This window comes from Cherax quadricarinatus, chromosome 5, assembly GCF_038502225.1.
Source record: "Cherax quadricarinatus isolate ZL_2023a chromosome 5, ASM3850222v1, whole genome shotgun sequence".
NCBI lineage: Eukaryota > Metazoa > Arthropoda > Malacostraca > Decapoda > Parastacidae > Cherax > Cherax quadricarinatus.
In genome coordinates, this window is record NC_091296.1 from 10,824,756 (window position 1) to 10,849,815 (window position 25,060).

At 40.0% G+C, this 25,060-nt stretch overlaps 1 protein-coding gene across 4 annotated transcripts; it reads right to left on the reverse strand.

The window, feature by feature from the left end:
• Positions 1-237: 237 nt before the first annotated feature.
• LOC128705390 (EKC/KEOPS complex subunit TPRKB) lies at positions 238-24,078 on the reverse strand. 4 transcript variants are annotated; one of them, XM_070099917.1, is made up of 6 exons: positions 23,959-24,038; positions 23,100-23,289; positions 14,627-14,783; positions 11,775-11,897; positions 9,564-9,683; positions 238-468 (listed from the first exon to the last, which is right to left on the reverse strand). In XM_070099917.1, exons 3-6 carry the CDS (start codon positions 14,765-14,767, stop codon positions 322-324), a joined length of 531 nt encoding a protein of 176 aa, XP_069956018.1. In that variant the 5' UTR covers positions 14,768-14,783; positions 23,100-23,289; positions 23,959-24,038; the 3' UTR covers positions 238-321. The 4 variants fall into 4 exon arrangements, with proteins under 4 accessions (XP_069956018.1, XP_069956026.1, XP_069956003.1 ...); XM_070099925.1 differs by lacking the exon at positions 23,959-24,038 and adding an exon at positions 23,810-23,940; XM_070099902.1 differs by lacking the exon at positions 23,100-23,289 and having other exon boundaries at positions 23,959-24,078.
• Positions 24,079-25,060: the final 982 nt, after the last annotated feature.

The window sequence follows — 25,060 nt, forward strand, 5'->3', positions numbered from 1 at the left end:
CAGAGAAGTTGTATTTTAACACAACAGTATATAACTGGAAAAACTGTTACCTCTTTCATGAGAATACATCCATGAAGTAATGCTAATACATTTTGTGTCAAGGAATCCTGTAAAAAATACATAACACTAATCGAGACAGAGATTTATTAGTGTTCAGCACTACTAATTTGTAGCGTTTACCAAGAAAATCCTGCCATACATTATAAAGGCTGTGTTAAGCATTATCAAAAGAACAAAAACATGTCAAAATATTTATTTTCAATTATTATTATAATCAAAAAGAAGCACTAAACCTATTTATTTTTAATACATTAATGCATTTTACATTATTAGAAATTCTTTACATGCCATACGAGAAACTACTGCATCAAGTAAACTGCTCACTTCTAATTCAATGTCTGTTACTTTGTACAGCTCCTTCACTTTGACTTCATTTGTCAGCTTCTTCATCTCTGCAAGTGTTGCTTGCTGCAAGATAATTATAGATAAAGTTAAGATAAACTAACTGGTTTTCAAAAGAATTATTATTAATGGTATCTTAGTAACATTCACAGTACAGGAGGGCCCTTCTTATACAACAGGTTAGGTTCTGGGGTACCGCTGTAAAGCGAAAATCGCTGTTAAGTGAAATGTAGCCTTTATTCACTTTCAAACGTATATAAAAGCCTGATACACATGTAACATGTTTACACTATCATATATTAAGTGAGCAATATAGCTAGGCCTAAAAAATGCACATACGTACAGTACACACACTACTTAACCTTAAAATATTTTCATCCTTAGCTTATAGTGAGTAGTGAATAATGGCTGTATTAGCAAAATGCCATAAAACAAAGCACTGTAAAGTGGGGCCCTCCTGTATTTAAAGATCAACACTACAGTATATATTACAGTAAACTTTTATACTATATGTACAATTTCTCTAGGCTTGTTTCATGGAAAATGATTTCCATGAATAATTGTTCACATTAAATGATTGCTTCCACACAGTTTCAAGTCTGCCTCTAGCTGGAGGAATGTAAATAAAAATTTTCATTGTTGTCTTTCCAAAACACTGATTTTTTCCTTTGGTACTACAGAATGTGTTAAGAAATAGTTATACAGTTCATGGGCTAATTTCTTTCTTTCAATGCACCAGCCATATCCCATTGAGGTGGGGTGGCCCAAAAGGAAAAACAAAAGTTTCTCCTTTTAAATTTAGTAATATATACAGGAGAAGGGGCTACTAGGCCCTTGCTCCTGGCATTTTAGTCGCCTCTTACGACACGCATAGCTTATGGAGGAAGAATTCTGTTTCACTTCCCCATGGAGATACGAGGAAATAAACAAGAACAAGAACTAGAAAGAAAATAGCAGAAAACCCAGAGGGGTGTGTGTATATATATATGCTTGTACATGTATGTGTGGTGTGACCTAAGTGTAAGTAGAAGTAGCAAGATGTACCTGAAATCTTGCATGTTTATGAGACAGAAAAAAGGACACCAGTAATCCTACCATCATGTAAATGGGTTAATTTATCTACTGGATAAATGCAGTGTAATTGTATAGTTAGACATAATACAGCCTGAAATGTTATTTTGGAAATCTCAATTTTTTTTTAATATATTTAAATCAAAATGCTCTAGAAGAAACATCCAGGTTCTATAAATTTCATTTTTTTTTTTTTGTAAAATTTGAATACACCTGTGTACACATAAAATTCTGAATAAGTGATGATTATAATTATTATTATTATATTCACATAATGTACTTATGCTATGAATAAGAGAGAAAGCTCTATATGTACATCTAGTTACAGTAATATCAGTACTAATAGCAAATCTAAATGGTTGGGGTTTTCATTAGGTTTAGTAGAGTGAAGAATTCCATTAAGAAATAGACATTTTAAATTAATATTTTTGCAGAACTTTGGTAATCTTGTAAATACAGTAGTCCACCTGTTTCCATGGGAAATACATTCCAAGACCTACTGTAGATACCTGAAACCATGGATAGTAGTGAACACTATATGTATATAAGCCATTTTTCATTTACATACATACCTACAATAAAGTTTAATTGATAAATTATGCACAGTAAGTTGAGAATTATCATTTTTTCACTGATGGGAAGCACTTCACGGCTTCTCTTAGGCTATGAAGAACTGCCATTATCACTGCTTTTGTGCTTTGTGGCCATTATTAATTAAAATTAAGCTATTTTTTTGGTCACGGTTAACTGCGGATAACTGAAACTGCAGAAACTGAATCCGTGGATATGGGGGGTTCTACTGTATACACCTCTTCAAGGGGGGCTCCTTGGCGTGGTGAAGAGGCTCTTGGTCTGAGGAATTAGATCTGTCGGTCTCCTTCCTCAGACCGAACCTAATTACCCCCCAATCCCCCCTTCCCTATCCCATCCTCCCCTTTTCCCTTTCCTCCTCCCCCTCCCCCCCCCTCCCTTTTGCCCTTCCTCTTTTTGGCCTTTGGGATTTTTCCCACAGGCGCGCTAGTTCCTAGGTAGGGGAAAGGGTACCGGGGTCCATCCCATTCCGTTGAGGTTCTTGGCGGTGGCGTAGTTTGCCGTGGAATCTGGATACCCTGGGGATGTCCCGGAGAGTGGCTTTGGGTGTCTTTCGGGCGATGGGTGTATCTCTGGAAGCCACCTTTCTGATTCCGGGGGTGGTGGCCGAAGGAGGTATACTTTGTGGCGGATATCCGGCCGCCCTCTTTTGTCCACCGAGGTAGCTCGGCAGATGTGAGGTTGCTATCCCGGATTGCTGGTTTACTGGCATGATGGATAGGGTATGGCACAGGTTCCATGCTGCATCTACGCTACTTGCGGTGCTGAGGTCCTCTTGGGCATGGAGGGAGATTTCTGGCCCTTTCATTCCTCCTAGGAACTATCCCTCCCTGGTCCCCCCTTTTTTTTATTCTTTTTTTTATTTTTATTTTATTTTTTATTTTTTTTTTCTTAAAAACAAAAAGAAAGAAGTAACCTAACCATGGAGAACCCAATCCATGAACCTTGTACCCCCGGGCTCCTTCTTGATACCGCACCCCGTTCTGACCCCGCCTCGTCTTTGGGCCACTCTTCGAACACTCCTCATGCCTCTGTACCTCTTGCCGGTGCTGTTTCCTCACCCGCTTCAGGTACTGAGGTCTCGACTGACTCCTTTGATTTATCTGACCTCCGCTCTCCTTTGACTATGCTTCCGACCTCTCCCTCTACGGTGCGGCAATTTTCGAATCGCCGGCCCATTGCACGTCGGACCAACTCTGGTCCCACGCCTAAACGTCAACGACAATTACCTGCTGATGATACTTCTCCACATTCTCGTTCTTCTCAGAAAAGATCGACACGCCCTGCACTCCCTTTCCACGCTCAGTTTCAGAATGCACAATGGACTAAATTCTTCACTTTACGACCGACTTCCTCTACCGCCTATCTTTCCGACCACAGTATTGGCAAGGCACTCCTACGCCATGTTGGTAAAGATATTTCTTTTCATGCTCTTAAGAGCGGTACGCGCATCATCACGGTACAGAATGCTACCCAAGCTCATGATCTTTCTCTTCTTTCCCATATAGATACTGTTCCTGTCACTATTGAAAAACATCATTCCCTCAATTCTTGTAGTGGTACCGTCATTCTGCCCCATACCATAGTTCAACAAAATTTCCAGACATGTGGCAATGACATTCTTGAACAGCTGGAACTCCAAAATCTCCCAATCCTCAAAGTAGACACTTATGTTCTTCCTGCTCGCGGGCGGTGACGATACCCTAGCAATGTGGCTCGTTTAACTTTTGACAGCAGTGAACTCCCATCCTCAGTTTATGTAGCAGGACATCTGTTACAAGTTCAAAAGGTGATCCCTACACCGCAACAGTGTAGAAATTGCTGGTGATTTGGCCATCCAGCGAAATATTGCAGATCCATAGCCGGATGCCCAGTCTGTGGTGCCGATGACCATTCTAATACATGTACGTCTTGCAGTCGACCTCCCTCTTGCCTTAATTGTCATGAGGCTCACCCTTCGTACTCTCGCCGTTGCCAAGTCTACTTAAATGAGCGGGAAATCCGTTACCTCAAAGAGGCAGAAGGTCTCCCTTATGCCATGGCAGTTTCTCATCTCCGCCTCCAAGGGAGACTACCTCGTGTTTCTTATTCCCGTGTTTCAAAACGTCCCCCCACTTCTGGGGTCCCATCTTCTGCAACCTCCTCTGTGGTTACCTCTCCCATAGTCACTCCTGTATCTAATTCTTTTGCTGTCCTAGGCTCAGACATCCCTACTTCAACGCCTCAGTCTGTTCTCGCTTCTTCGTGTTGTCCCTCACAATCCTCAGTATCGACGAGACCTCGTACGACACCTCCTCCCAATCGTCCCTCTACTTCTCAGAAGTCAAAAAAAGGTCCTTTAACCCCTCCTTCCCTTCTTCTACCTCCTCATTTTACCTTCCCTGTTTCTGTACCGGGTTCTTCCCGTCTCACTGGCTCTGTTACAAGTGTAGAGGTTCACCCTCCTCCTCGTACTATACCTACCTCCCCTGTTCCCTCCCAAGTTTCTTCCTCTTCTGCCACCTCCCAGGTTTCTGCCTCTTCTGTCCCCTTCCATGCTTCTTCTCCAGTTCCCTCCACCCTTTCGCCCCCCCCCCTACCTTGGTACAGTCCATTACAGTTCCAATCTTTACTCATCCTCCCCCTACCATCTCCAATATTGTCTACCATATGACGTCTCTGAATTCTGAAACACTTGAAGCAATCTCTGAATATATTGCAGAGACCAAACCATCAATGGACACTGATCCACCCTCTGTTCCTTCTCTCTCCTCTCCTCCATCTGCGCAACTCCTTTCTTCACAGCGCACCGTTCCTTCGCTGCCTGAACATTTTCCGCTGCCTCTGCATGTGGACTTTTCTAACCCCCCTAGTCCGTAGGAACCCTTACCTGCGGATTTCAAGTATCTTTATCATTGCCAATCATGGCCTATTTACAGTGGAATATACACGGCCTCAGGGGCAATCGGGGTGAGCTTCAGATGTTACTCTCCCAGTTTTCCCCTGTAGGTGTTTGCTTACAGGAACCAAAATTACACTCTGCTGTTATCTCTCCCATCTCAGGCTATAATTTATTGTATTCTTCAGATCCTTTTCCTGATGGGACCTTTAATGAAAGTGCCCTTCTTCTACGCACTGATATTCCGTACCATCAGCTATTTGTTCATACTTCGCTGCATTACACAGCAGCCCGTATCCACTTGCATAGGTGGTATAGGCTCTGTTCTTTATATCTCTCTCCTTCTCGGGCATTATCTATTCCGGATATTGCCTTTCTTGTTTCGTCATTACCACCACCGATTCTGTTACTTGGCGATTTTAATGCCCATCATTTCCTCTGGGGGGGGGATCTCACTGTAATTCCCGTGGCATTCAGTTAGAGGCTTTTCTTGCCACCAACCCCCTCCATGTTTTAAATACAGGTACTCGCACCCATTTTGATCCTCGGACTCTCACTCTCTCTTGCATCGATCTCTCAGTCTGCTCTTTCTCCGCCGCATTAGACTTCACCTGGTCTGTTCTCCCAGATTTACATGACAGCGATCATTTCCCAATCATTCTTACTTCCCCTTCATATTCACCACCTCTTCGTATCCCACGCTGGCAATTTGATCAGGCAAATTGGAACCTTTACTCACAACTAACTGTTTTTAGTGAGGTTCCTTCTTCGTCCTCCATTGATGAGCTTTTACACCTCTTCTCGTCCTCCGTTTTAACCGCAGCTTCTCATTCTATACCCCAAAGTTTGGGCAGGCATTCTCAGAAATGCGTGAGTTGGTGGTCTTCTGCTTGTGCTCGTGCAGTACGTTTGAAACTCGCTGCATGGGGCAGGTACTGGTACAATAGAACCACGGAGAGACTTCTTGATTTTAAGCAGAAGTGTGCGATTGCTCGCCGTGTCATCCGTGACGCTAAACGCATTTGCTGGCGAGATTATGTCTCCACCATCACCTATGCTTCCTCTATGAGTGCAGTCTGGAAAAAAGTACGAAAACTGAGTGGTAAATATTCTCCTGACCCGGCTCCTGTTCTGCGGGTTGCCGGTGTTGATATAGCAAACCCACTAGATGTTGCCAATGAAATTGGCAATCATCTGGTCCGTATTTCTCAGAGGCTCCATATATGCCCCTCGTTTCTTTCCTCAAAGTCTGCCAGAGAGTTAGCTCCCTTGGACTTTTCTTCTCTCAGAGAAGAACAGTATAATGTGCCTTTTACACTTCAAGAACTGGAGGCAACACTCTCAGCTTGCCGATCATCGGCAGCTGGGCCCGACGACATCCATATTCGTATGCTACAACATTTACATCAGTCAGCCCTTGCAGTCCTATTACGCCTTTTCAATCTTATTTGGTCACAAGGAGTTCTTCCACAGCTGTGGAAATCTGCCATTGTTCTCCCTTTCTGCAAACCAGGCACTACGGGACATGAAGCCTCCCACTGTCGTCCTATTGCTCTTACCAGTGCAGTTTGCAAAGTGATGGAACGCCTGGTAAATAGACGTTTAGTGTGGTATTTAGAGACACACAACAGTCTCTCCACTCGTCAATATGGCTTTCGTAAGGGACGTTCTACCATAGACCCCTTACTACGCTTGGATACGTATGTTCATAATGCCTTTGCAAATAACCACTCAAGTTATTGCCATATTTTTTGACCTTGAGAAGGCATATGACACAACTTGGAGGTATAATATTTTAGCCCAAGCCCACTCCTTAGGCCTCCGAGGCAATCTACCATCCTTCCTTAAGAACTTTTTAACTGATAGACATTTCCGTGTTCGGGTTAATAATGTGCTCTCCCCGGACTTTATCCAAGCTGAAGGTGTCCCCCAGGGATGTGTTCTGAGCACAACACTTTTTCTCCTTGCTATTAATGATTTGGCTTCTAGTCTTCCATCAAATATTTGGTCATCACTCTATGTTGATGACTTTGCTATTGCCTGTGCAGGCACTGACTGTCACCTCATTACAGTTTCTCTCCAGCATGCGGTCGACCGTGTTATCAATTGGGCCACCAAACATGGGTTTAAATTTTCCAGCACTAAAACCCACCAAATTACTTTCACTAGATGCTCTGTCATCTCCGATCATCCTTTGTACCTCTATGGCTCCCGTATCCCTGAACGTGATACAGTCAAGTTTCTGGGCCTCCTCTTTGACCGTAGGTTATCCTGGAAACCTCACATTACCTCTCTGAAGGCAACTTGTCACAGCCGGCTGAACCTTCTTAAAACCCTTGCTCATCTTTCATGGGGAGCTGATCGTCGAACCCTCCTTCGCCTACATTCCACCCTCATTTTATCGAAACTTGATTATGGTGACCAGATCTATTCAGCGGTATCTCCTGCTACTCTCTCTAGCCTTAACCCCATTCATCACCAAGGATTACGTTTATGCCTTGGTGCTTTTCGCTCTTCCCCTGTTGAGAGCCTCTATGCAGAAGCGAACGTTCCATCCTTATCCGATCGCCGTGATGCCCATTGCCTTCGCTACTATGTACGCTCTCATGATTTCCGCAATCCTTCCATTTATAGAATGGTCACTGATATTAGTAAACATTCTTTATTTGTTCGCCGCCCCTGTTTACTCCGTCCCTTCTCTCTCCGCCTTCATTCGCTCTTGTCTTCTCTTCAGTTACCACCTTTCTATGTTCATGTAGCATCTCACTTTTCCCTACCCCCCTGGGAAGTTCCAGCTGTTCGAGTCTGTTCTTTCTCTCTCCCTTGCTCGAAAGCCCAACTGTCTATGGTCGCTTCCTGCTCTCTTTTCCTTGACCACTTCCACTCTCATTCTCATGCCATTGCTGTGTACACAGATGGCTCTAAGTCTTCTGATGGCGTAGGATTTGCAGCAGTGTTTCCGGACAGTGTCGTACGAGGGCATTTACTATCTTCGGCTAGTATTTTTACTGCTGAATTGTATGCCATCCTTGCAGCACTTATCCGTATTGCATCTATGCCTGTGTCATCATTTGTGGTTGTCTCAGCCTCCCTTAGCGCTTTACAGACTATACAGAAATTTGATACACCTCACCCCTTAGTCCTCCGTATCCAACTTTGGCTATGCCGTATCTCTTCCAAGCAAAAAGATATTGTTTTTTGTTGGGTCCCTAGTCATGTTGACGTACAGGGCAATGAACAGGCAGACACTGCTGCGCGGTCAGCAGTACATGACCTACCAGTTTCATATAGAGGTATTCCATTTACGGACTATTTTGCTGCAATATCTTCCCACCTTCACACCCATTGGCAACAACGTTGGTCTACTATGCTCGGTAACAAACTTCAATCTATTAAACCAAGTATAGGTTACTGGCCGTCTTACTATCACCAGTGTCGAGGTTGGGAGACTACTCTCTCCTGTCTTCGCATTGGCCATACTCATCTTACTCATGGATATCTCATGGAGAGGCGCCCTGCTCCTCTCTGTGAGAATTGCCAGGCTCCATTATCAGTCAGCCATATTCTGTTGGACTGCCCACTTTATCAACGAGCACGCAGAATTTACCTCCGTCGTCGTCTTCGCTCCGCTGCTCTCTCTTTACCTTCCTTTCTCGCTGATGGACCCACCTTTCATCCGGACTCTCTCATTGACTTTTTGACAACAACTGACTTACTTCACAAATTCTGATACCTTCAGCCCTTTCTACCTCAATCTCTTGCTACCCTCTACCCCCGTACTATCCCCTGCCCCGCTGTTTTCTGTAACCTACTGATCATCCCTCCTCCCTTCTGCTGCCCAATACCCTCGCTTCCTTCCCTACCCTGCAGCGCTGTATAGCCCTTGTGGCTTAGCGCTTCTTTTTTATTATAATAATAATAATCTACTGTAAAGAAGTGGAAAGAGATGCTTGGACTGCTGTTCTTTCTTTATATATAAAACTGTTCCTTAATAATATGAGAAATCACAAAAGCACTTTTAATAATATTGATTTTCAATGCTGTTACATTGCATAAAAACAGAGGAGAAGGTAAATAAGGACTACCAAGCACTGGATTACAGTACTATTAAATTACTATACTGCTGTAGTAAAACTGCATATTTAAATTTTAAGCAATATTTGTACAATTTTTTTTGCAACACAATGGCTGTCTCACACCAAGGCAGGGGACCCGAAAAAGAAGAAACAGATATTTATATCTATTTTCAAAATTATAAGTTGCTGATAGCCTTAGGGAATGTAGCTTAGGGATAGTACTGTACTTTTAATGTAGGTACTAGCTAGTGATGGGATGATCCCAAAATGATTGCTGATAGTGATACCAATACGTACTCAATTTTAGGCTGATACCAATATCATCAAAATTTGCTGATACTCATCAATTCTGATACCATCAAAATTAGCCAATATCCAACGATACTAATATGTATTCTGTTTTAGGCAGATACCCACAGATACTTCAAAACATCCCTAATACTAGCTGTTAATCACTTATTACATTTTAAATTAATATTCCACTCCCTTGATAGTTAAATTACAGTGATCTAATGTTTTAAGACACACACACAATACTTATTTACCTTTCCTTTTATCTGACGATTTAATGTTTTAACTTTCTCTCCTGATTCCTGGTCCAACACCACAGCTAGGATTTCCGTGTCACTGTCACTCAAACCAAAGTTCTTCAATGATAATGTAATCTGAAAAAAAAGGTTAAATATCATCATGATATTATATTATACTCTTTAGGGTCACAACTTTGCCTTTAATAACAAAATGGTGTAGTAATGAGAATTTTTAAGCAAACATTCATCTGAAGTCTATAAAGATTACCCAGATAAAAATGGTTTACAAGTGAAAAACGACCAACGTGTTAAAAAAAAGTCTTCATAAAACTTTCACAAGCTAATGTAACATGACATTAAAATGCATGTACAGTATATCATTTTACAACTAAATCAAGATCAATTATATTTCAGTAAGCAATAACAAAAATTATTAGTAGTGTACACAAAATGCATTACAATAAGTTCTCTTATAAAGTTCCTTCAGTTTGATTTTTTTTGTAAATGTAACTGAGAAAGTGCATCAAAAATGAATAGCACATGAAAAGGTCTTCATAATATGTTTTATCCAAATTTGCATTCAGTTTTTCAATTGGATTTGGATGAGGGTATCAAATGATTTAGATAAAGAAAAATTGGATATCAAATTGGGGAGGAGGAGTATGGAAGAAGTGAATGTTTTCAGATACTTGGGAGTTGACGTGTCGGCGGATGGATTTATGAAGGATGAGGTTAATCATAGAATTGATGAAGGAAAAAAGATGAGTGGTGCATTGAGGTATATGTGGAGTCAAAAAATGTTATCTATGGAGGCAAAGAAGGGAATGTATGAAAGTATAGTAGTACCAACACTCTTATATGGGTGTGAAGCTTGGGTTGTGAATGCATCAGCGAGGAGGTGGTTGGAGGCAGTGGAGATGTCCTGTCTTAGGGCAATGTGTGGTGTAAATATTATGCAGAAAATTCGGAGTGTGGAAATTAGGAGAAGGTGTGGAGTTAATAAAAGTATTAGTCAGAGGGCTGAAGAGGGGTTGTTGAGGTGGTTTGGTCATTTAGAGAGAATGGATCAAAGTAGAATGACATGGAGAGCATTTAAATCTGTAGGAGAAGGAAGGCGGGGTAGGGGTCGTCCTCGAAAAGGTTGGAAGGAAGGGGTAAGGGAGGTTTTGTGGGCGAGGGGCTTGGACTTCCAGCAGGCATGCATGAGCATGTTCGATAGGAGTGAATGGAGACGAAAGGTATTTGGGACCTGACGATCTGTTGGAGTGTGAGCAGAGTAATATTTAGTGAAGGGATTCAGGGAAACCGGTTATTTTTATATAGCTGGACTTGAGTCCTGGAAATGGGAAGTACAATGCCTGCACTCTAAAGGAGGGGTTTTGGGATATTAGCAGTTTGGAGAGATATGTTGTGTATCTTTATACGTATATGCTTCTAAACTGTTGTGTTCTGAGCACCTCTGCAAAAACAGTGATTATGTGTGAGTGAGGTGAAAGTGTTGAATGATGATGAAAGTATTATCTTTTTGGGGATTTTCTTTCTTTTTGGGTCACCCTGCCTCAGTGGGAGACGGCCGACTTGTTGAAAAAGAAAAAAAAAATTTGCAAAAATCAAACTATATACAGTATTTTTCATCAGACCAGCCATATCCCACTGAGGCAGGGTGACCTAAAAAGAAAAACGAAAGTTTCTCTTTTTAACTTTAGTAATGTATACAGGAGAAGGGGTTACTAGCCCCTTTCTCCCGGCATGTTAGTTGCCTCTTACGACACGCATGGCTTAAAGAGGAAGAATTCTCTTCCACTTTCACATGGAGATAAGAGGAAATAAACAAGAACAAGAACTAGTGAGAAAATAGAAGATAACCAAGAGGGGTGTGTATATATATGCTTGTACATGCAAGTACAGTATGACCTAAGTGTAAGTAGTAGTAGTAAGATATACCTGAAATTTTGCATGTTTATGAGACAGAAAAAAGACACCAGCAATCCTACCATCATTTAAAACAATTACAGGCTTCCGTTCTATACTCACCTGGCAGGATGGTAGTACCTCCCTGGGCAGCTGCTGTCTACCAACCTACTACCTCCAAACAGTCATATATAGAAAATAATTTGGTCATAACACAACTGAGGAAAAAAAATCCAGTCGCATAGTTCAAAAAAAAAAAAGAACATTATAAAATGACAGAGAAGTGCTTTGATAAATGTTATATATAATATTTACATTTTTTGATGGTGACAGATTAAAGATGATTTCGGTAAATACTGAACGAGTTACCATCTTCTTAGCTGTTAAAGATCTCACAGCTTTGTTGGCAGCAACCAGAACTTGAAATGAGTCTACTACCTGCAAGGAAATCTTTTTCAGTACACAGTAATCAAGTATCACTACAAGCAAATCTGACATTTTAATATTTTACTGTAATTCCTATAATTTTAAATAAGCTTGGAACATATTTAACAATCTAACTTTTCCACTGAAACTCTGAAACTTTATTCATAAACAATAGCTAATTTATATTGCATTTTTTCTTTCAAGGATACATTATGCTTTCTTTACAACTGCATCTACACAGATTAACCTGATCATTATCAATTTAAAAACAAAGCACATAAAATTCTGTTAAGCTCCACAAGATATACAGAGATATCACAGAATCACAAGTTTAATACACTGTATAAACAAGTGTATTATGGAATTAAACACACATCTATGCAGTACCATTCCTATATCTTATTCCTGAATGACTGTTATAGGTCAGTGCTAGGTTATTATAATAATATTCTTATTCTTGCATTACACAAGCACATTAGTAAAAGAGACGTACTTGTCCACTGATCATGATAGGACCCCTTACTACTGTCACAATCACAGTTCATATACTACTTGGCCCATTATATGTAAGGATTAAGTCATACATCCTTCATGCCTGTTAATGCATTAACCCTTTCAGGGCCAAAAAGGGTCGTTCTCAGGGTCAACAAATTTGAAAAAAAAAAAAAAAAATCTTATGAAAAGATAGAGAATCTTTTCCCGATCATAATGACACCAAAAGTATGAAATTTGATGGAAAACTTACGGAATTATGCTCTCGCGAAGTTAGCGGTCTCGACGATGTTTATGTATCGGCGATTTTGCCAACTTTGAGCCCTATTTTTGGCCAATTCCTGTGCACTAGTTGACAAAAATCATAACTATTTCACTAGAACTCCATTTTTTCTATCGAATGAGTACAAGAAACCACCCATTTACTGATTTCAACTATCTAATAAAGTGGTCAGAATCTAGCAATTTTGTCAATTTCACACAAATTTCAAAAGATGCCAATTTCCAAATAGGGTCCAGAATAAACAAGCAAGACATTCCTGGCACTAAAATAACATTTCTTCTGTTCATTAGTCATGTCCCAATGCCCCTCTTACATTCTTTTGCTTTCCACTTTGAATTTTTATTCTCACAAAAAATAGAAGATTTACTGTTATGCAGACTACTGCATTAGTGTAGAAATGGTATAAATAATATCAGTGCACTTGTGAAAGAATATTAGACTCACCAGTTGATGCGTATTGGATGCGTTGCATGATTTGTTTACTTTTGAACTTCGGCAAAAATCGAAGATTTCTGCTACTTTGAGCTCAATTTCAAGGTACTTTTCATTGTAAAACCAATCAAAATCATCTCAATTTCTGTAATATGTCTTTCATTCTATAAAATGAGACCAGGAAAACTAGAATACCATCATAAATACCACATGAAAATACAGTGCAAAGTCGGTTTTAAACCAAAAACACTGTCAAAGTTTTTTTTTTCTCTCATTATGCACTGTGTGCTGCAGGATTTTTTTTATACTGCGCGCACTGACCACATAGACCCATTCTTTCATATGTAGGCCTACCAGCTTTCTCTCACTAGATCTGAGGGCGCTAGAATTTAGGCGTACAAGTACGTCAAAAACCCTGGTGCGTAAGACGTACTAGTACGTCGGAAACCCTGAAAGGGTTAAATGTTATACAGGGAAAATGTGAGTGTGTTATTGTCTTTTCAATAAAGATACGTGTAGGTAGATACAGGAGTAAATTCTGAAATATTTACAAGAAAAAGCAAGCAGAGCACAGTTTAGATAAACACTAAATGTTGGCATAAAATAATAAACACAAAAAATACAAAAGAGGTTTAATGTTAAATAATTAAGGGAAGAGAATCCAAGTGCAATCATCAGCAAATAAGAGATTGTTTGGAGAAAAAATATGAGCAGTTCCAGAGGTAGAAACGTGTGATTAAATGAAATGTTAAAACTAGATACAGGAGGGCCACATTTCACAGCATTTCGCTAATGCAGCAGTTTTTAATTACAGCCATTCTTCATTTATTCAGACTTCCTACAACGAATATATTCACCACTCACTATAGGCTAAGGTAAGTAATATGTGTACTGTATATGCATTTTTTAAGCTTAGCTCTATTGCTCACTTTATATATGATAGTGTAAACATGTTATCAGGTTTTTATTCATCTGAAAGTGTAAAAAAGTCCATGTTTCACTTTACAGCAATTTTAGCTTTACAGCAGTAGCCCGGAACCTAACCTGCTGTATAAACAAGACCCTCCTGTATATAATGCTGTATCTTTTTTAAGCTTTTTGCTGTGTAACTGACTTGTCGATAACCTCAACTGGCATTCAGTGATAACAGGGCACTTGACTGCTTTAATTCTTCTGACATGGCAAATATTAGGAAACTGATGGCTTCTACATTATTAACATATTTGTAGGGAAATGCTAAACTTGTAAAGGCAATACAACACCTGCGGAATAGGAGACAATATGCCTTGATCCATGGAAGTAATGGATAGCTCCCATTCCCTGGATCAAGAGCCCTTCATCAGCATCAAGACACCTCACTAGAAGGGATGACTACCTCAGAGAAGAATTATAGCTGTCTTTATACAACAGTTTACAGTACTGTGCAGTAGTACTTAGTTGTTGATGAGGCAGCCAATACCAAAAATCCTGTTAAAAATAATTTTAAATATAGAAGACTGTTAGCGTATTGGTAAAAATATGAATTGTTACGTACTATTTCTGGTTTGATTAGACTAGCCTCCACCTTCCCCTGCATTATAAGTTGATGCACTTCTGCTGCATTCTCCACATCAGTGTACAACAAGATGTGGCATACAGTCTGTTCTGCATCTTCTAATTTGACTGTTAAACTCATGTTTCATTAACTCAACCTGCAAAACAAATATATACTTCATATACAAATTGCCCTCTAACTCTTGACCTATTCTTTCCAGAGTAATTCATCTGCAGTGCTCTCATACAGTTTTTTTTCATACACTCTTTCCCTCAGCTGTGTGCTTTCTACTTTTTTATAATAGTCATGGGGAAGCACTAAACTTGAAAAGGTCATATAGGACCTCAGGAGTAGAAGGTAATCAGATCTGTTCCAAGGAAAAGGAGGGTAGATCAAATTCCTTTTATCAAGAGCCCTTTATTAGCATTAAGACACTTTCCCTAGAAGGGCTTTCTCTAAGTTCTAACCATTCACCCCTTCTTACCATTCAATAGAGGTTCTCTGATGCTGGCAAGAGGTTTTTGATTCAAGGAATTGCAAATGTCCTCTTTTTCCTTAGATCGAATCCAACCACTTTGCATTCTTCTGGCACTGTATGGCCATTACAGGTTTAGTGCTTCCTAATTATAATAATGTTATTTTCATATAGTCGGACTTGAGTCCTGGAAATGGGAAGTACAATGCCTGCACTTTAAAGGAGGGGTTTGGGATATTGGCAGTTTGGAGGGATATGTTGTGTATCTTTATATGTGTATGCTTCTAAACTGTTGTATTCTGAGCACCTCTGCAAAAACAGTGATAATGTGTGTGTGGTGAAAGTGTTGAATGATGATGAAAGTATTTTCTTTTTGGGGATTTTCTTTCTTTTTTGGGTCACCCTGCCTCGGTGGGAGACGGCCGACTTGTCGAAAAAAAAAAAAAATTATAATTAATAATAATTTTTCATCACCTTTTCTGTATCTTATTTCAGTTTATTATAACATTAGCGGCAAGGGCTGAACCTGTAAAGGATCATACAGAACATGGGAAGTGAGTAATTAGGTTCAATCCAAAAATGGGGAAATGACTCCAATTTCTTGGAACAAGTGCCCTTCACTGCCAACAAAGCATACCCGAAGACTACACAAAAGAAAGAAAAAAGCTTGTGTTGTATTAAAATTCACATCTAACAAGATTTTTCGACTTGCTGATTTATTTTAGTAATGAAAATGCACTCCACCAACATTCAAAACACTAAACCTACTCACCATACAAAATATCCATACATATCAACCTTGACCTAAAATGCTTTCTTGATAGTTGTGAGAGAATCCACAGGCATAACACCAGACACAAACATCTCTACGACATTCCCCGTGTGCAACTAAACCTTTACAAAAATTCAATGTATGTCAAAGGCCCTAAAATCTGGAACACCCTACCTGAGAACTCTAGAACTGCAGACACATTCATCACCTTCAAAACTACCATTAGAAAACATCTTATCTCCCTGATACACCCCGTCAACTAACTACACGAATACCACCTGGTGGTTCACACACTCACTCACCCATTTGACCATAAACAGAAATATTAATCTCAATCTTAAAATAATGAATCCTGTGATACTCCAATACTGAAACTATGTACTGTGCCAAAACAAAAGCATTCACATTGCTAAACTCACAAACTAGTATTTAGTCACTTAGCCATAATACCAACTTACCTCATAATTTGTAATATTTTAAAATTAAGAATTAAACTAAGTCTGCCCAAAATGCCTAGCCATGCTAGGTGTTCTAGTGGTACACTCTGTAATCATTATTTTACTACATGTAAACCACACAATAACCAAATTCTGTAATCTCAGCATTGTAATCCTTATAGAGAATAAACTTTGAATTTGAATTTGAATTACATACATAGAACACTTAACTCTGATATTAACCCTCCCCTCAAACATCTCCTTGCCAACCTCAACAGAACACATGACCATAACACAAGGCACAGATCGCTCTTTGATGTTCCCCGTGTCCATCTCACGCTATGCAAAAACTCAACGCACATAAAAGGCCCTAAAATCTGGAATTCATTATCTGTAAATATAAAAGAAACACTACCTGTTTATAAATTCAAGTCTCTTCTCAAAGATCACTTACTCACCCAAAACCAAATAAATACTGAATAACTGAACCTTATAATTTTTTTTTTATTTTTATCACACTGGCCGATTCCCACCAAGGCAGGGTGGCCCGAAAAAGAAAAACTTTCACCATCATTCACTCCATCACTGTCTTGCCAGAAGGGTGCTTTACACTACAGTTTTTAAACTGCAACATTATTGTATATCTTAAATGTATATCTTAAATGTTTCTCACAATTATATCACATAAATGTTAAACCTAAGACCCAATCTAACTTTGTTATTTTTTAAATACACTACCTGACAGAATACTCCATTCAACTGAATGTACAGCAATGCATGCAACCATATGACCTGTCTTTGTAATACTCATTTGTGCTTTATTGTTATCTGTTTACAATAATGTTTTATCACTGATTACATCATTGCTTAGTTAATCTTAAGTTAATTTTAAGCCAGCCCGTAATGCTATGCATACAAGTGGCTTTGGCATGCTGCTCTTACCTGTATTTTTTTGTACCTCTGTATGTATGCTCAAATTACTAAATAAATAAATAAATAAATAAATAAACTCATTGGGGGTCATATACACAAGGACCTCAATGGAAATACGTCACTTTGATTTTTGGGGGTTATCCAAGGTAACAGTATATACATATGCTGCTAAGTAAGTTTTTCTTCGGGTACAGATACACAAACACAGTTACATAAATTATCATACATAGCAGCATGTGTAGATTACCTAGGATAACACAAACAAGTCAAATTGACATTTTTCCACTGGGATCCTTTTAATAATTGTTGTTTAAACTTTAAAGCTAAAATAGGTAAGTAATTTAACTATGTTTAAAGTACATGTAGTTACAATAAAAGGAAAGCAAATTTAGTAAATTAAATTTTAGAAGTCAAAAACAGGTAAGTAACTGTTGTGATAGAAACACAGGCCTTATCTCTAGGCTTTATTGAACATAGAATCTTCATAGTACTTCTGCAACAACAAAATATAATGACTAGTACATCTAATAACGGCTTCTACAGGGATGGTGATGTCTTGCATATGTCAAGAGAAAAGTTATAACTACAGGCCACATATTTAAACTCACCATGTAATCTGCATCACTGATAAATGGATATAGTAGGAGAGAATCACACACCATGTGTTGGGGCCCATGACACACACCAAACTGTTGTTGTTGTTAAGGGCCACGAGAGGTGGTGCAGTATTATCCTGCTGCTGCTCCCCACAGGACCAGTATCACTACAATCTCCCCCTTCTAAAATATCAGAGACAGTAATCTCCCAAACTGTTAGGTGGGCGACGTACACGTCCCGACCTTCGTAGCCCTTGAGCCTCTTCACCAGGTTCGATATTTTCCAGCGGGGTTTGATTAACTGCTGGAGCAGAATCCTCTATTTCCATAGGGGTAGTCTCAAGGGGCTTTCCAGGAGAAAACGAAGCATCTTTCACATCTATTGGTGTATCTTGAGATTCCACACTAATTGGGATTTCAACTGGGGCTAAATGTCTTGTAGATACTGTAGTCTCTTCACCATTTTGGCAGCGAATGTGGATTAGCTTGCAGGAGCTCTACCTCTTCCACTAAAGGATCCGTCTTGTTCATCCTACGGTGACTCTTCAGGAGAACGGGTCCAGGATGACATAACCAAGTGGGCACGGAGGCTCCCGTAGAGGAACGACGTGAATAGTTGAGGAGTCTTTCATGAGGGGTTGCATTAGTAGCTGTGCACAGCAGTGATCTAATAGAGTGTTAGGTAAGACACATATGCAACAGTTAGGTATCTTTATTTTGAAACGTTTCGCCTACACAGTAGGCTTCTTCAGTCGAGTACAGAAAAGTTGATAGAAGCAGAAGATACTTGAAGACGATGTAATCAGTCCATCACCCTTAAAGTTTTGAGGTGGTCAGTCCCTCTTCTCCAGACTGAGGGACTGACCACCTCAAAACTTTAAGGGTGATGGACTGATTACATCGTCTTCAAGTATCTTCTGCTTCTATCAACTTTTCTGTACTCGACTGAAGAAGCCTACTGTGTAGGCGAAACGTTTCAAAATAAAGATACCTAACTGTTGCATATGTGTCTTACCTAACAATCTGTCGGTATTTTATACCATTTTAATGTTCGATCTAATAGAGTGAAGAGCATCAGGTAGGACAGTTTGCCAGTGTTGAATAGGTAGATTGCGCGACTTCAATGTCATTGTAACTGCCTTCCATATAGTACCATTGAACCGCTCCACTTGACCATTGCCTTGAGGGTTGTAGCTTGTTGTTCTGCTGCAGGCAATACCTTTGCTAGCCAAAAACTCCTGAAGTTCGTTACTCATGAACGAGGATCCCCTGTCTGAATGGATATAAGCTGGCATACCAAAAATAGAGAACAACTGTGAAAGACAACTAATAACAGTTGAAGCAGCCATATTTGCACAGGGGAATACAAAGGGAAACCTTGAATATTCATCTACTATGTTAAGGAAATACCTATTCTGATTTGTGCTTGGTAGAGGTCCTTTGAAATCTATATTCAATCTTTCGAAAGGCTGGGTGGATTTTATGAGATGAGTCTTCTCTGGCTGATGAAAGTTTGGCTTGCACTCTGCACATACTCTGCATGCTCTGATCACTTGTCGCACATCTTCCACTGAGTAGGGCATGTTCTTTGATTTGACAAAATGGTACAGGCGTGTAACTCCTGGGTGACACAAAGCCTTGTGGAGAGCTGAGAGTGATTGCAAATCATGACATGCTGCTCCACAGTGGGACCTAGAGAATGCATCAGGTGAGATGTTCTCTTGACCCGGTCGGTACAGAATATCAAAGTCATAACACGATAGTTCCATCCTCCAGCGTAATATCTTGTCATTCTTTATCCTACTTTTGTGCTTCTTGTCGAACATATACATCACGGACCGTTGGTCAGTCCTTATGGTGAAATGTCTACCAGTTAAATAATGCCTCCAGTGGCGAACTGCTTCTATGATGGCCTGGGCTTCCTTTTCTACAGCAGCATAACATTTCTCTGATCCTTGAAAAGTTCTCGAAAAGAAGGCTACTGGTCGTCCTGCCTGAGATAAGACTGCAGCAATGGCAATGTCAGATGCATCCGTTTCCACTTCGAATGGTAGGGACTCATCAATGGCTTGAACTACTGAGTTTTCAATGTCCTGTTTGAGAGTATGGAAAGCGGCTTCTGCTTCCTTTGTCACAGGAAATGTGGTAGCACTCAATGGGCGGACTTTACTTGAATAGTTGTAGATCCATTGTGAGTAATAAGCAAAGAGACCAAGAGTTCTTCGGAGTGACTTTTTGTCTTGAGGCATTGGAAGTTCCCGTAGAGGTCGTAGTCGTTCAGGGTCTGGGAATATTGAACCTCCTTCCACTACATAACCAAGGATGCTAAGCCTTTTAGTTGAAAAAGTGCACTTTTCCTCATTGTAACTGATATTTTTCTTCTTGGCGGCTTCCAAAAACTTATCAAGGTTTGCATCATGTTCCTCCTGGGTCTTGCCACAAATGGTAACATTATCTAAATACGCGTAAGTTCCCATGAGTTCCTCTTCCTGAATGAGTGAATCCATAATTCGTTGGAAGCAGGCTACCCCATTGGTGACTCCAAAAGGGACTCTGGTAAACTGATACAGGCCATCACTAGCCTGAAACGCTGTGTATGGTTTATCTTCATTCCTTATAGGGACTTGATGATAGGCACTCTGTAGATCAATTGTGCTAAACACATAGTACTGAGCAATTTTGTTCACTGTATCGTCAATTCGAGGTAGAGGGTACCCATCAAGAAGTGTAAATTTGTTGATTGTCTCAGAGTAATCGATAGCCAGTCTCCGTTTTCTATAACCATCTTTAACAACAACAACCTGTGCACGCCAAGGGGAATCACTCGGTTCTATAATACCCTCCTTCAGTAGCCTCTGAGTTTCTTTCTCAATGAACATCCGATCCTCATAAGAATAGCGGCGTGACTTAGCTGATATAGGATGGCAATCCGCGGTAAGATTTGCAAACAGCTTTGGTGGGTCTACCCTTAAAGTGCTAAGTCCACAGACAACAAGAGGAGGCAGTTCACCTCCATATGTTAAGGTGACACTACCATGCAGCTTCTGAAAGTCCTGACCAAGGATAACATCAGAGCACAGTTGTGGCAGAATAGCTAAATGTACATCTTGATAATCCTTTCCATTAACTCTGAGATTTACCTTACAAAACCCTAAGGTCTGAATAGAGAGAGATGTTGATGCCATGGAAACGGTACCTGATGAGTGATGTAGAGTCAAGGAGAGCCGTTTAACTAAGTCAAGGTTGATGAAACTCTCTGAGCTGCCACTATCAATAAGACCATCTACTTCTGTTCCTTTGATGAATACTTTCACAACTGCCTTTGACAGTGAATTTGGAGTAGCCGCAGAAGTCACTGTTGCTAGAGTCGCATGATCACTGGAATGTGTGGAGGCACTAGCTCTTGTTGATGCCTTAGCACGACATACTTTAGCAAAGTGACCTTTCTTGTGGCATTTATGGCACATTGCTTCACGAGCAGGACACTTTGGACGTGGATGTCTTGAAAAACCACAAAAGAAACACACCGTACCTGCTGCTGCTGTCACTGAGGCAGGTTCCACAGTAACTTCATTGCAAGAGTCTTGGTCAGGAATTGCAGCACTTACCACTCGAGAAGGCTGAGTGGTACTGTATACTTCAGAATTCTTCTGGGCTGAATCTAGAGCTCTTGCCTGGTCAAAGGCAGCGGCTAAGTCGAGAGTTTTATTCTCCAATAAACGCTGCCTTATTATTGGTGATTGCAGGCCACTGATAAAAGCATCCCTGATGGACTCTTCACAATACTGAGCAGCTGTCACTGCTTGGAAGTGACAGTCCTTACCTAAAATTTTCAGTGCTTGAAAGTATTCCTCTAAGGATTCATCAATCTGCTGGCGGCGAGTTGCAAGGCGATAGCGTGCAAAGATTTCATTTGTAGGTTTAATATACTGAGACTTGAGGGTTTTGATAGCATCTTCGTAGGTATTACACTCAGAAATAGCCTCGTATATCTTAGGTGACACAAAATTGATGAGCAGACTTAGTTTATCTAGATCTTCTTTAGGAAGGGCTCCCAAGAAGTTTTCGAAAGTCTTAAACCAGTGCTTCCATTCCTGAGCAGCCGTTGATAAGCTGGGGTCACAGTCTAGCCTCTCAGGTTTCAGTAAACGCTCCATGTTGTGATGTAGTCTAGCGCAGGATCACCACCAGGTAGCCCAGGATTCTATGTTCAATAAATTGTTGTGATAGAAACACAGGCCTTATCTCTAGGCTTTATTGAACATAGAATCTTCATAGTACTTCTGCAACAACAAAATATAATGACTAGTACATCTAATAACGGCTTCTACAGGGATGGTGATGTCTTGCATATGTCAAGAGAAAAGTTATAACTACAGGCCACATATTTAAACTCACCATGTAATCTGCATCACTGATAAATGGATATAGTAGGAGAGAATCACACACCATGTGTTGGGGCCCATGACACACACCAAACTGTTGTTGTTGTTAAGGGCCACGAGAGGTGGTGCAGTATTATCCTGCTGCTGCTCCCCACAGGACCAGTATCACTACAGTAACTTAACTGTGTGAAAAGTAGTTACAATAAATGGAGATGTACTAGGGATAAGGTAAATTCAGTTATGTACATTAATATTAAAACAAGATCAGATTGCAGTACATGTACGTTAGATATACAAGATATCACTCTCTTCTCTTTCTGTAGCTACAGTCATTGGGTACCTCTTGCCTCATTTCTTGAACTTGCCCATGCTATGACAGGCTTTGATGGAAATTTATGTAACTTTATTTATGTGTACTTGTACCTGCATAAATTTACTTAAGTTTATTTAGGTGCTGGTACACATAAGTACAATTATCATACATTGCGTAAATTACATAGGATAATCAAAAACAGTTAGACAAAGGGACTTATTGTAAGTAGCAATGCATGACACCTACAAGTCTGTCCCTTGAATATAATAGTAACAGAAGGGTAATTAGGTTTAATATGAAGATTATTAAGATCAGAGAAAGCACTAAGCTGACAAGGATTTAGTATGAAGAAAATAAGTTAATTCGAATTCCTTAATAATAATAATAATAATATCTTTATTTACTACATGTACAAGGTATACAGGCCTAGCTGACATCAATGACATACTACTATCTGGAGTTATCTAAATAGAAAGCTGCTTGTTATGCTGAGCAATTCAGGCAAATTAGGTCGATTTTGTCCCAAGATGCGACCCACACCAGTCGACTAACATCCAGGTACCTGTTTTACTGATGGGTGAACATAGACAACTGGTGTAAGGAAATGTCCGATGTTTCCACCCCTTCGCCGGGAATCGAACCCGAACCTCACCATGTGAAGCGAGAGCTTTTGCCACCAGGCCACGGATCAAAGGCCCTTTACTAGCATCTAGGCTCAGTTGGTAGAGTCCTTAAATCACATACTAGGTGACCTGGGATAAGATAAGATAAGGCTTTGTTCAGATTTTTAACCCAGGAGGGTTAGCCACCCAGGATAATCCAAGAAAGTCGGTGCGTCATCGAAGACTGTCTAACTTACTTCCATTGGGGTCCTCAATCTTGTCCCCCAAGATGCGGCCCACACCAGTCGACTAACACTCAGATACCTATTTGCTGCTATGTGAACAGGACAACAGGTGTAAGGAAACGTGTCAAAATGTTTCCACCCGCTGGGAATTGAACCCGGGCCCTCCGTGTGTGAAGTGGGAGCTTTAGTCATCTGGCCACTCGGATCACTCGAACATGAATGAAATGTTGGGAATGTTTTCCTTGTTCACCTAAAAGTAAGTAGGTACCAGTGTTAGTCAACCAATGTGGGTTGCATCCTGGGGCACAAGATTAAAAGGACTCTAATGAGAATAATATCCAGTCTCCAATGACTCACGTACTTTATTGGGTTATCCAGAGTAGTTAACCCTCCGGGTTAATAAACCGAACAAGATGTTATCTTGCTGGTTAGTGCACGCGGACAAAATTATAATTATGGGGGAGCACTAAATCCGTAGGATTATACAGCGCATATTGGAGGAGATGGAAGGTATTCAGGCTTAATTCAGGGAACCGGAGCACAGATCCAATTCCCTAGATCAAAAGCACCTCACCAGCATCAAGGAACCTCCCTTGACGGGACGCGGACAAAACATGTAATGAAGCTATTTATGTTGACTTTGTAAGGGCTACTGACTGCTTATGATGTATCAAAACTTGCAAGTTTATTCAGGTATAAACAAATACAGTTACATAAATTATACATTCAAAGTTTATTCTCTATAAGGATTACAATGCTGAGTTTACAGAAATTTGGTTATGTGTAGAGAACCTGGGATAACACAAATAAGTCAGTGACTTATTTCCCTAAACAAAACAAACAACTTTATTTCTGTTAGGTAAGACACATATGCAACAGTTAGGTATCTTTATTTCGAAATAAAGATACCTAACTGTTGCATATGTGTCTTACCTAACAACCTGTCGGTATTTTATACCATTTTAATGTTCAACTTTATTTCTATAAAGTGGAGTAATCTACATATATGTTACTCTGTATGCTAATTTGTGCACCTCTTTATGTGTACCTGCACCTAAATAACCGACATGTATAATAAATATTTAGTTTATACTACATTCAAGGTATTCAGTAAGTCAATATAAAATTCCAATTAAAGATACATTAAGGATGAAGCTAGGTACCTGAACTGATACAAAGAATGTCTTTCTACTAAAAAAATAAGAGTTGGAGGAAGCATGGAACAAGAACAGCGGCAATATTGAATCAGAGACAGGATTTCAGGAAATGTTCGACATTAATAATAATAACAACAATAATAATAATAATAATAATAATAATAATAATAACTTATTTTGACAAGATACATAGTTGTACAATGTAATGTAATACTTAGTGTAAATGCCAAAAGCCCCTTGTATGCAGAGCTTTTCGGGCAAACTTAAAATTAACTTTAGATTAATGCAAGCCATGCGCTTGCATATTTCAAATCCTACCTTACTAATAGGTATCAGTATGTCACCATTAAAGACACAGCCTCAGCAACACGGCCACTTGATACTGGAGTTCCGCAGGGAAGTGTCCTTGGTCCCCTGATAAGATAAGATAAGATTTCGTTCGGATTTTTAACCCCGGAGGGTTAGCCACCCAGGATAACCCAAGAAAGTCAGTGCGTCATCGAGTACTGTCTAACTTAT